General features: G+C 46.0%; 1 protein-coding gene across 1 annotated transcript; it reads left to right on the forward strand.

The window, feature by feature from the left end:
• The first annotated feature begins 629 nt into the window (after positions 1-629).
• On the forward strand, positions 630-11,867 carry UPK1B (uroplakin 1B). Its single transcript, XM_005146664.4, has 8 exons — positions 630-660; positions 5,432-5,516; positions 6,059-6,259; positions 7,807-7,881; positions 8,626-8,748; positions 9,031-9,210; positions 9,954-10,037; positions 10,669-11,867. Exons 2-8 carry the CDS (start codon positions 5,451-5,453, stop codon positions 10,717-10,719), a joined length of 780 nt encoding a protein of 259 aa, XP_005146721.2. The 5' UTR covers positions 630-660; positions 5,432-5,450; the 3' UTR covers positions 10,720-11,867.
• The last annotated feature ends 796 nt before the right edge of the window (positions 11,868-12,663 follow it).

Below are 12,663 nucleotides of genomic sequence, written 5' to 3' on the forward strand. Positions count from 1 at the left end.
GCTTGACTTTGCTCTGTCAAGCTTGAAGTGTTAAAAAATCCCAAGGAAATGCAATGGTCTTCCCACTTTCCATGTTCTCCACAGTTGTCTTGCAGGGTAGCCAACGCCTACACTTCTGTTTCCAAAGAAAATCCCCAGCTAAATGAAATGAGAATGGATCCAACCCAAACCACTGGATTTTCCCCTTGCAATGTAATGAAATGAAAACACTGGCATTATTTTACTCCTTCTTTTTTCCTAGTCAGCCCATTCTTCTTATACCCACATTCAAGCAGCACTCCAGCAACCCTAATACTTGCGCTTAAGTGCTTCCAACTTGCCCATCCTCTTTAAAGTTCAAGTGTCTCACACAGGTGAGTCACTCACCCACCCTTTGGAGAGTGTAATAATAGACATTTTTGGAGCTCTGTGCTTTCGGCACGACGGCATTCCGATACGATCTAAGAATCACAGAGACACCCTCCGGTCCCAGAGGAACTGGCAAACAGGTTTGGCTAGAAGAAAATAGTTTTCCTCATGTGATGGGCACCCTACCAATCACAAAGCACTTTCCTCAGCCATCCGGGCTCTTTAAAGCCCAGTGGAGGGTGAGAAAAGGGGCTTTTTCAGCTCTGGAGGTGGGTCGGGATTGCTGTTGGGAAGCATCACAAGAAGAGAGGGGTGAGTGCTTTGCTGTGGTCATCGTCTTCCTCTCAATGAGCCATAAGTGTCTGTTGGGAGGAAATGAATGTTTTAGGTTTAATGTTTTGTATTTTAGCCCCTGGGCTGTGTTTAGTCTGTGGGAGTCTGGTACCTGGATAAGGTTAACTGCAGAAGATAATATTAAGTATCTCATCCTTCTTACCTCAGACTTTTTCTTCTCTGTGGCTCTTTTAATGTGTTTCATATTTTCTCTCCTAAAGCCTGGGGAGAAGGGAATGGGAAAATTAAATGTGTTGCAAAGAGTGTAAAAAAAGCAGGAATTGTTGCAGGGAAAGATGACTCCTGTAATTCCCCCTCACTTGTGAAAATAGGAAAGGCAAAAAAACCCACTCAGCTTGTTTTGGCTGTGCTGATCTAATGAGGGAGAGAGGAAAAAGCCTGCCTCCCAGCTCTATTTCCCAGGTAATTATGCTTGATGATGATTTACCAGCCACTCCACCATTCACACAGGCTTCATTTCACAGCAATCTCTCTTGAAAGGAAACTTAATTAGTTTCTGACCCCTGCTTCATGCCGAGCTTTGGTTTTGCTTTATTTTTCTCCCCTGGTAACATAGAATAGTTGGCTGGCTCTTCCTTTCCTGAGCGTGCTTGACTCCTGGTGCACAAGCCCTCCTCTGTCAGAGGTGGCTGCATTTTGATACAGGTGGAGCAATGGGGAAGTCCGGCAGGGCAGGAGGAGTGTGTGGGGTTGTATGCTCTGGAGCTGTTTGCTTTCCAATAAGTAAACAAGTGATGAATCACCACTTGTAAAGCATTTGGCTTCTTACAGCAGTCCAAGCAACTCGTCAATAACGTATTTAATTGCATCCTCTTTAAAACTGTGTAAATCTGAAGATGGCCTAGGCACTTGGAAACTATCTTCTCTTTAAGCCCTTTAAGGGATACATTTTCTGCTAAGACAACTGGGGGGAAAAGGCAGTTTTATTATTGCTGTTTGGCCCCTCAGTGCATCAGAGCCTAGAGCAGGTCAGGTCTGTGGCACTGGCATGGGCACTGATGCTGGCACAGCACCTCCGGCAGCAGTTCCACCCCACTGGCTTCCCTCCATCAGTGCCCCAGCCTCATCTTGCTCCTGCCTGTAGAGACATGCTCTGCAGCTGAGCACAAGGGGCAGGAGGTGTGGGGCCCAGGTGGGTGCGGGATGAGGTTTCTGCCGTTGGATGGATTTGTTTAGTTGCGCTCGAGTGGTGCGGAGCCCATCAGCGAAGGTGTGTGGAGCACATGAGTAATAAAACAAATGTGGCCCTTACACAAGGAGGTGAGTGCAACGCCCTGCACAGGGGCATTGAAGCAGAGGGAGCCCCTGTAAGTCCCTTCGAGGTGCTATGAGCTCCATAAGCAGGGTGTAGAAACAGATGATGCTCACAGGATTGGTTTTGGACACTCCTTGGTCACAGTGCTGTGATACCACCACGAAAACTGGTACAAAATACAAGGTAATCAAAATGCAACCACTTCTGCATGGGACAATGCCAAACCATTTCTTCCCACTGTGGTTTTTGGATGGAGATGGAGTAAGACTAAGCTAAGCAGGCAGTATTCATCTCTAAGGCTATTGAAAACATGTCCCACTCTGCAGAAAGAGTGTGGAAGCTTCAAAAGACCAACAACCCCAATGTGTGTGAGGGATGAACAACAGAGACTGAATCCTGCTTGAATCCAGGAGCTGTCATGTACAGGGCTTCCTTTGAGAGCTTGAATAGTGCTGTCACCTAAAATAGAAGGGCAGAAGCCAGTCTCCACAGAATGGAGCATCTTTTTCAGCTCCCAGAGTTGTGCTGCATGTCGTGCAGAGCCACTCTGAGCAGAGGAAGGAAGGAGAGGTCAAGAAAGCTCCATGGGCATGGAAATAACAGATCCTGTGCAACTCGTGGAGGAATAGGGGGAAACTACCACTGCTCCTGGGCTCTGATGAGCTCAGCTGGACCTTTATGGGCATCAGGAGTACATTGAGGGTTTGAGGGGAGAGAAGAGGGGGATGTTGGAGTCTGAGTTCTGACCAGGGCTTTGGGAAGACAAAGAAATATGTGCTTCAGGAGGGACATAGGTTTTCCTGGTACAATGGGAGCAACAGATATCTTTCCAAAGTTGCTTGTAGCATGGAGCAGAGTGTGTGGCAGTGATAACTGAATACCTAGGACCTAGATGGGTTATGGCTAAATTACAAGGTACACAAGATGTGCTGAGGAACACTAGGTCCATGCAAGTTTGAGGCTGAAATCCCAGGAGCTGGTCACCTTGAATGCAGGTTCTGGATAACGACTGCATCCAAAGCTCTGATTTTCTCAGGGGTTTCCCTGAAGCCCCCAGGAAACTGTATTTCGGTTGTAAAACTGATCCCAACCAGCCTCAAGGATGTCTCCTCACCTCCCAACTGAGCAGTGTCCACAGGCAGTGTCCTGTCTCTTGAGGAATGGGAGGAGGACTTCAACTCATGTCACACCCAAGGGTGGTTGAGAGTCATAACTGCATGCAGCTTGCCTTGGGCAAGCCGGCCAGGGTTTGCCTTATGCACCAAGTGCTGTGCAAGATGCTCTTGCTTAACACAGCTTAGCTCAGAGGCATAAGGAGCAAGCAGCTCATGGAAAGGCCCACATCCATTACAGTGTGTATTTTTAGGTCTACATTAAAGGCTCTTCCTTCCCTTTTCCTCTTCTTGGACTCTGCTTCTCCCGCCCTGCAATCCCACTGGATATAAGTAAGGTACTTGAGTGCCTTAGGTTCCTTAGAAGCTTGTCACCATCCAGCTGGTATCTGTGTGGTGGGGACTGTGTGCAGCTTTCCTCCCAGCTACGGTAGCCTGGGAAATGGGCTTGCCTCAGGACAAGCGGTTTGCTAACTTGGACTGGTGTGACTGTGTTAAAACCTGCCCAAGGAAAGGGAAGAGTGAACCAGGTCCTGCCTGCCAGGGAGGAGAAGAAGGCCAGCCTGTGGGGAGGAAAGCACATGGACAGGGTGGACAGCCCACATACACTGTGTGGACAGCCGGCATACAAGGTGTTGTTACACTGTAGGGAGGTCTGTGGGAGAAAAAGGGACAGAGAAAGGGCTTTCTGCAATGTCAAGGAAAGGGTTGTGGGTTTGGTAATCACTCTTGGTGTGATCTGTCGTGCTAGCCACATGGCACACTCTATCCTTCTATCTTCACCTGCTTTTCCACATAGTAGTCAGAGTTCACATGTCTGCATTCAAGCAGGGGAGATTTCCTTGGTTTTTGGACTCACCCCTGACTTGGGATGTCTCTTAGTTAGCAATAAGTAAAAGCTTTTTGAAATTCCCTTGAGTTTGCAGCACAAAGATCCATGAACCAGGCAGTGGTGTCCCCAGTTTTAAGCTGAGTAGAAGACCACCTTCCATCTCAGGTTTGGCAGACTCCACAGTGTTGTGCTGTAGATCACAGGTAACCAGACATTGCCCAGACCCAGATTTGACCTGCAAGGCTGTTCTTTGTTCCCCCCTGGGCATGCTGGCTGGTGAACAAGTTTGTTAGGGACAAAGCTTCAGTTGCAGTTGTGAGCCTGTCATTTTCAGATACAGAGCAATACAGCTTCAGGTATCTTAGACTGGCCTCCAAGGATTTGGCTAGGAATAAAAATGTCTCCTCACCTTGGAAATAACAGCCATCCCCAGTCACATTATCATTGGAAAACATTTATGTGGTCTTCTGTTTGTATAATGGTGAGAGCCCTGGTGATGTCTCCCCTGGGTCAGTAACCCCAGTAAGAGGAGGCACTAGTGCAGATACTCTGGCTGTTCAAGCTGCTTGTCCTGTGGTCTGCTCAAGTTGGACCCACTTTAGCCTTTCTTTTACAGCTTGTATTTTCTTAACCACCCAGCAAGTGCAACTGTCTTGGGATTGGGTTTCCCTCCCTGCCTCCATACATACATGTTCTCCATCCCTTTGAAAGAAGGACTTGGGTGGCACTGGCATCTGGGCTTGTTTCTCCAAGAGGTCTCACACCTCTGACTAGTGCCTTTATGCTGCTCCCTGTGGAAGGCAGTGAATTCAATGTGGGGTGCCTGGCTGCAGCCTGCAGGATATAGCACTCTCAGGAATTTGCTGGGAATGCTATTTGGCCTGGGTCCCATAAGCCAGCTGCAGCTTGAGCTGCTCCTTCTCTCCCTTGCACCTGACTGCGAATGGGTGTCTCAGCTCCAGTTCCTGGCATGGGTGGGAGATGGGGCTACTCTTACACTAAGGTGTTGCCAAGCCGTGTGCTATAGTTATGTGTGTAGGGTACTGCTAAAACACTGTGGTTGCCAGTTTGGTCCTGTTGGTAGTGCTGGCCAAAATGAACAGCCATCAGGATGTACAGCATACCCCTGGATAAAGCCAGCTCCTCTGGAAGAGGAGCAAGGTGAAGGCACTGGACTTGTCCACTGTCCATCTGGGTGCAGCTGGTGTTTCTAACCAGGTGGAAATGCAACGCCATGAGCTGATGTTTGCATAGGTGTTGTTGTGGTGATGAAAACCCTACCCAAAAGGAAGCCAAAGATACTGCCCCTGAGTGGTCCCAATCTTCTGTAGCTCAAATATCAGAGGGAGTTTGAGTTGCCAGTTTCACACCTGGGGAAGTTTCTCCTCTATAACTGCTATGAAGCAAGGGGTGGGAGGTGTACAGAGAGGCTGGAAGGTTCTGCCTGTCCTTCTCCTTAGGGATAATACTTCTTTCTGAGTGAAGCCTATTATACTGGTCTAACTGAAGACTGTCTTTGGATTTTCCCAGGTTGCATGAAGAACTGAAGATGGCAAAAAGTGATGGCATACACATCTTGCAGGGTCTATTAGTCTTTGGGAATGTGGTCATTGGGGTAAGTGAAGTGGAACAAGTATGGGTGGAGGCTTCCTTCTAGTATGACTCTTCTTAAAACAGCAGTTCCCAGCCATGAAATCTTTTTTCATTAGTTAATTCCACACTGTTTTACACCAGTAAAACACGAGAGGAGGGGTAAAGGAGAGCTCTGTTAGCTGATGTGTTGGGTGGTGAGGGAACAGCAAGGGACAGCAGGGGCTGATCCACAAGACCAACATGAATTCTAGGTGAAAATCTCTTGCTGCTGACCAGCATCTTCCCAGCCACCTCCCTCCATATAGTGATGGGAAAGGTTCTGTTGATTCCTAACATCCTCAAATCCTAGGTCTGGTCTCTCAGGTCTAGGCTGGCTGAGTTTTGTCTGCAACTCTCCTGTGAAGGCTCAGTTACAAGAGGTTGTAGAGCTGGGCAGAGGAGGAGTTGAGTAGCTCCTGTTTGGCAGGAAGTTGAACGAAAGAGAAGTGGTCTCCATCTTTTTCTATGTCTTCTATTACTTTGGGGAAGCTCAAACTAACGAATTTCCTGACTTGCACTTTTCAGATGTGTGGCATTGCCCTAACAGCAGAGTGCATTTTCTTTGTCTCTGATCCCCATGGTCTCTACCCTCTGCTGGAAGCCACAGAAAATGATGACATCTATGCTGCTGCCTGGATTGGCATCTTTGTTGGCTTTGCGCTCTTTGTTCTGTCTATCCTTGGTATCATTGGAGTCATTAAGTCCAGCAAGACCTTGCTACTTGTGGTAAGTGTGGCAATGTTTGCCTACCTATTGCTGCCAAACTGACAAAATGCTGCCTTAGTTTCCCTGCTCACCTTAGTAATCACACGTTGAGCAAAGACAGCTTCTAGTAGTGGTAAGGAGCCAAAGGGTCTTCTTGGCCATGGCTTAGTGTCCCACATGGGGAGGACACATGCTTGAGAAGCTCCTAAATCAGGCTGAGGGAACAAATGGTGGTAGCCACAATGGAGGTTTAAGCTGACTGGCTTGACCCTGACCTTGCCCTGAAGCAATGCAGAAGCACTTGTGCAGTCAGATGTAGCTGGGATGTGGTTTAGGTCCTTGTTTCTCCCCACCAGTTACTGACTTTCAGCTGTCCTACACCATTCAGTTAAGGAGCTGATAAGTAATCACTTCTGTACAAGGCATTAGTATGTGTTAGTATACCAAATAAGGGTGCAATTGAGAACATTAGACATCAGCAGGCAGGCAGAAATTACAGGGGTGGGGACAGAGAGCTTTGGCTAAGCCAAGAACAATGTTAAGGTGTGAACAACTCTCTGTACAGTTTCTCTCTTAGTCCCTTAGGCTGACAGTGATTAACTGGACAGTCATTAATGAAGGGTAGAGCCGAAACCTCTGGAATCAGCTCTCTCTTGGATTAATGTGGGATGGCAGGCTGTCTGTTTTAACCAAGAGATGCTTAGAGATCTGAAATCTTGTGCCATGAGGTGGCCAGCAAACAGATGAGGGAAGAGAATTCTCTTACCTCTGAATTTTGGTGTCTTGTCTGAAACCCAGTGCTGTGGTACAGGAAAGAGTACAAGGGGCAGAAGCTGGGGTAAGAAGGACATAAATGCCTTGAATCCAAGAAGAACATTGTAAATAGTGGGAGGAGAAATAGAGACATGAGAACACCAAGAAAAAAATTGGAAAGGTTAAAGGAATTGTGCTGAGAAGGGAAGAGAAACAGTGAAATAGACTCTAAGCTGATCCTCAGGATCATTTTTCATGAAGGATCTTTGTTCACATAGTGCCAATGCTGAGGAAATCTCACAATGCAAAATCAGGAGGATCTGAAAGGCACCCTAAATTGCACCTTCTGCTTCTCCAGAGTACGAGCTCTCCTGAATAGTGCTGACAGGAGTGAATGGCTTCTTGCTAAAAATCTTATAGCTGGCAAGTGGAAGAGGAAGGAGGAGACATTGCACAAGCAGAAGTCGCTAATGAGATGCAACAAAGAAAAGGGCAAACGTTATTCTAGGACATATCAAACAAAACATTTTCCATGAAGGCAGGGTGATATTAATGTCATGAGCTGCTGATGAGATCTTGTCTGGGAGAGGTAGAACAAGTCCAGTCATATACCTTCAAGAAAGCAGAAGAGAAGGGCTGCATGAATGTTCAGGCCATATAGAGGACTGAGGATAGGGTAGCCTGGCCTCCGCTGACTCGAATTGTAGAAACATAGAAACTTCTAGGTTGGAAAGGACTTTTAAGATCAGTTTCATGCTTAATCTTGAAAAGACTGCTTAGCTGTTCCTCCTAACACTGCTATCTGTCTCCCACAGTATATCATTCTGATGCTGATCACTTATGCATTTGAAATGGCTTCTTGCATCACGGCAGCAACTCACAGGGACTTTGTGAGTATTTCTTTCCTCAAGTATTCTTGCAAACCACATTGGGAAATGTTGAAGTTCCATGGCACACAGTGGTCCTGTTCAGTGCAGTAAATGGCTGGTGTGGTGGTCCAGTGTAAATGCAAAGAACCGCTGAGATAAAATAAGACCCCACAAAGAAACTCTCCAACATTATTATTCTAATCAAAGAAATTACTTTGTTCTTTTTAAAGCAGCCTTGTTATTTTTAACACTTTAAAACATTTACAACCTTGTAGCTAAGGAAATCCTAGTGTGAGTTAGCTGAATCATCAATGCAGTGTTTAGTCTTTCAACTATAGACTGATTATCATCATATATGCAGAAGACAAATCTTCAGCATCGCCCTAGGCAGTGTTACTGGTGAAGGAAAGATTATGTGGGTTGTTGGAGATATTGGTAGGGAGGGAAATTACTTGTGGTGCTTTAGTTCCAAGCAACATATCAGATGTAACCCCTATGTTCTGCACATTTCCTCTGATATAACATCTGGTAGAGCCTGTTTAAGAGTCATGCTCAAGATCTATGTCTTTGTTGCTCCTCTGCTTCAAATCCTGCTCTTTATTCTCCTATCTGTAAAACTGGGAGAGAAGCAGCATTCCTATTCTCCAGGAAGACACTGAAATAAGCAAACAAACCCACCCCAAATAACATTATATTTGCTTTACACGGCCACTTACTCAAATAGTTTCTGCAGTCTTCACCATTTGTTTGTTTGTTTTTCTACAGCTCACTCCAAATCTCTTCCTGAAGCAAATGCTGGAGAGGTATAAGAAGTCAGAGCCAGACAATAACAATGACAAATGGATGATTGATGGAGTCACAGATACATGGGATAAAATCATGGTTCAGGTAATAATAACACAGAAATGTCTCACTAATTACTAAATCCCCTGCAGCCCTAGAATTTCAAGTCCTCCTCCAGGCCACTTGATAATAAAGAGGACGGCATCTGCCTTGAACCTTACAGAAAGTCCTGCCACCCTCCCCGCTTTGCTCGTTTATCAGATGGCAGACTGTCAAACGCAGGCACTCCAGAAATGTCCCATATAAATCTGTGGTTAATGCCTAACCCGACATGTGGAAGGCTCTGACCTGCTCCCATAAAGACCATTCCCTTCTGTTGCCCTGCAGAACCACTGCTGCGGGGTGAATGGCCCCTCCGACTGGCAGAAGTACACATCTGCCTTCCGCATCACTCACAACGATGCTGACTACCCTTGGCCACGCAACTGCTGTGTTTTGGATGATCAAGGGTCCCCCACCAACCTTGACGGCTGCAAGCTCGGAGTCCCTGGCTACTATAACAGCAATGTAAGATCCTCTCAGCTTTTCACAGTTAACATATGTTGGTCTAAAGCACCTTGCTGTAAGGAAAGGTGTTCAGAAGCTTTCTGGAGGAGAAGCAACGCCTGTGGTATCCATGTTGCTGAACACAGGATAGGTTGTGAAAAGGCTTTCCTTATGGAGAGAGAGCTATTAAGAAAACTTGCCTAATGCCATCAGTAAGAACTGACACCTCCAAAATGTAGATGGACAGTAGCTAAATCAAATATAGCCCAAAGATTAGTGCACACAATATAAGTGAGCAAGTCAATAGCTCTGCTCCTCAAGGTAGAACTGTTCAGTAGACAGGCTTGTCCTGTTCAGACTTTTGGGTCACGAGCATCAACTACTACACTAGTAAGCATTTCTAAAAGGTGTTCAACATTCCAAATTTGCTTACAGCTTCTTGCTTCTGGAAGTCAGCTCAGTGTTGGCTAAGTTTGGTTATATATATATATGTATATACTCAGCAAGTGGATAGCACAGGAGTGCCAGTCCTTGAAGTGTCTGAGATGGGCCTACTTTGTATTTGAAACTGGAAACAGGTACTCTATCTGCAAGTTATCAATAAGCAATGTAGCTCCAGCTTGTCTTCTTGAAATCCTGTGAGCTATCCAAGCAGCAGGAGAGGAGCCTGTCACCTCAGTCTCTCTCAGAGGTGGATAATCTTGTCTCCTTGAGGTACAAGCTCAAAGCTGCTGCTGATTCATTCATTCATGGTTGTCTTACAGGGTTGCTATGATGCTATTTCTGGGCCAGTAAACACACAGGCCTGGGGTGTTGCCTGGTTTGGTTTTGCCATCCTCTGCTGGACTGTGAGTACTTAATATTTGCCTCTATTTCCGCTTCTCTTCTTTCTAATCCACACCCAGTTGGGTGGAGGTGGATGACAGGGCTGACGCATTTAAAGGGTCTGCAAATTATAGTTATTCTTTCGTCACCAATCTGCTTGTAGCCTGTTTCACTGACAGGGCTACATTTGCAAGTTCCACTCCATTCTGGCTTCCACAAGGTGAGGAGCTAGATGGCCTTCCAGCCTGTTGTGGCCTGCTGCCATATCAGTAATGCAACACAGCCAGCACAGCTTTCAGATACTTGTTTGTGGAGGGTATTGGATCACCTGAACAGCAATCATGACAGATAATTCAGTTTGTAGTTCAAAGACTTTGTATGAGTGTTTTAAGTACTCAGGGTTCAGCAGCCTCGTGATGGATAATCCCCAGCAAGCTGAGTGATCCACTCAAGTAGTTATGGCTGCACATACCTTCTTTCTTCACTGTGAAGCTTCTGTGCAGATAAAAAGCTTTAAGCTTCCTCTGCCTGAACAGACTTGGCTTATCAAGAATTTCTGTTTCTGTCCCCTACCACTAGGACTAAATGGGGCTGTGGGAGAGGTGAGGAGAAGGAAAAGGGGAGCAGGGAAACACAGTATTCTTGTCATTTCAGTTCTTCGTCCTCCTTGGTACCATGTTCTTCTGGAGCAGAATTGACTACTGAAGGCCCAGGATCCTCAGCACTGCCCTGAAGCACCAAGTGAAACTGCATCTGTCTCCTGTTCCGTTTCCCTTGTGCCATGGAGGATTTGAAGTTTTCCCACTACCTCTCCCATATACACTTTTGCCCCTCTAAAAACTTGATACACAGAGGTGATAACTCCAGGAAAGAATCTTCTTGTCCCTTATTTGCCCCTTGTTCTGCAGCCTTAATGCCTCCTGGCTGAGGCACAATCCTTCTTTCTCTATGCAAGAAATCCTTGGAGTATAAGATCAGGAAGTGATCTGATTTGCTCTATGATACCAGCAGAAAGGAAAATGTCCATGCACATTTGCTTCAGAAAAATGTCTTTCTAAAACTATGTTGAATGTAACTCATAATGCTAAAGGCTCCAGCAAGGGCTATGTGAGCAAAGCTGTAACCCCCTGTGACCAATAAAGACAGATGCTGCAAGGGAGAAGACTGCAGACCTCTCTAATCTATTTTATTGTTCAGCTTCTGTTCCCGGTCTCTGTCACCCCTTGCCTTAGAATAAGGCAGATTCTCAAAGAGTTTAAGTGTGTCAGCATTAAAGCAATGTCAGGGATAAAAATCTGCTGCTTGTCAAGCCCTAAATCCAAGCCTACCTCCCATCACTGATGGAACTACTGCATGTGCTCCTACCTTCAGAAGTGCCAGCCCAGGAAAAGCTCCACTTGCTAACAAGCAACTGCTTCAAAAAGCTGTTATGTATTTCACACAAGATTCATGCAGAATAAGTGGGGTCCTGTGCTGTAGCTGCCTTTGTGAAAGTGGCTGTCTCACTCCCTTAGATTACCACTCTTCTTGCTTCAGCTGCCTACATGTGTATGGTCACATCCCCTATGTACTTCTCCTTTCCACATACCCAGATCGGGTAGGACAAAAGGTAAATAATGACAAGGAATAATTCCTGTGAATAAAGCAAGCAAGGAGATAACTGAACTAAATCCAGTCCTTGCATCAGCAGTTCCAGTTCTTGCTCTGCTCAACAGAGGCTGTTTACTTTGGCCCAGACTGATCTGGTGTCTTTCCTAGTAAATACTTTAATAGTTACATGTGTCATGTGAAATATGCTCCTGTATAGAGCGTTTTAAGATAAAGCCTCTTCCAAAGGTGCACTGGTTCAGGTCCTCACATTGGCCATCAGCCTTGATTCTTTGTTTTTGTATATTCACCAAAATACCAATTAAAAAGAAGTGGAAGTGAAATCTTTCTCTTGTTTTAGATTGTGTGTTTGGGAAGGGAAAATGGTAAATGTCTGTATCTGGGACATGTGGGGCAGTGCAAAGACAGGCTTTAAAATCCTGTATCCTGAAGATCAGAGTTCCACTATGCATGGTGCTACAGAATCTCTGTAGCTGAATAGTCCCTTGCTAGGCTGCTGGGGGAGAGAAAGAGGCAGCTACCAGGGTGAATAGCTTGAGGAAGATCTACACCCCTGCAACATAGAAGGGGTTTTCTCTATGAGTGTACCTTCAGAAAGGAAAATCCCAATGGATCATCACTTCACTGGCTCAGTGGGATGGTGACTGTCCTGGAGATGCTCCACTATTAGCCACTGCCGTAAGGAAGTTAGTTTTCAGCACTGTTTTGTGAGACTCAGGGCACGGATAGAGTGTGTGGACTGTGTATGTCAGTGGTCTGGGGCTTCTAGGGGAGAGCTTGGTGGTAGAGGCTTTTTCTGTGTATATTGCTGTAAGCTACAGCAATACCTAAACCTAAAGAAGTCTAAAGAGAACCCCTGTCTGCCTAAGTTAGGCAGCAACAGCAAAGACTGGGTTCTCTGCTACTTGCCATGAACTCCAAATCTCCACCAACCATAACAGCAGAGAGAAGAGAAATGGGGAAGGAAGGACAGTGCAGGCACAGAGCCTCTGTCCTTGCTTGGCCAACCCCCTTCAATACCTCCTCAATCATGGCACTCTT

Source organism: Melopsittacus undulatus, chromosome 2, assembly GCF_012275295.1.
Source record: "Melopsittacus undulatus isolate bMelUnd1 chromosome 2, bMelUnd1.mat.Z, whole genome shotgun sequence".
NCBI classification, from domain to species: domain Eukaryota; kingdom Metazoa; phylum Chordata; class Aves; order Psittaciformes; family Psittaculidae; genus Melopsittacus; species Melopsittacus undulatus.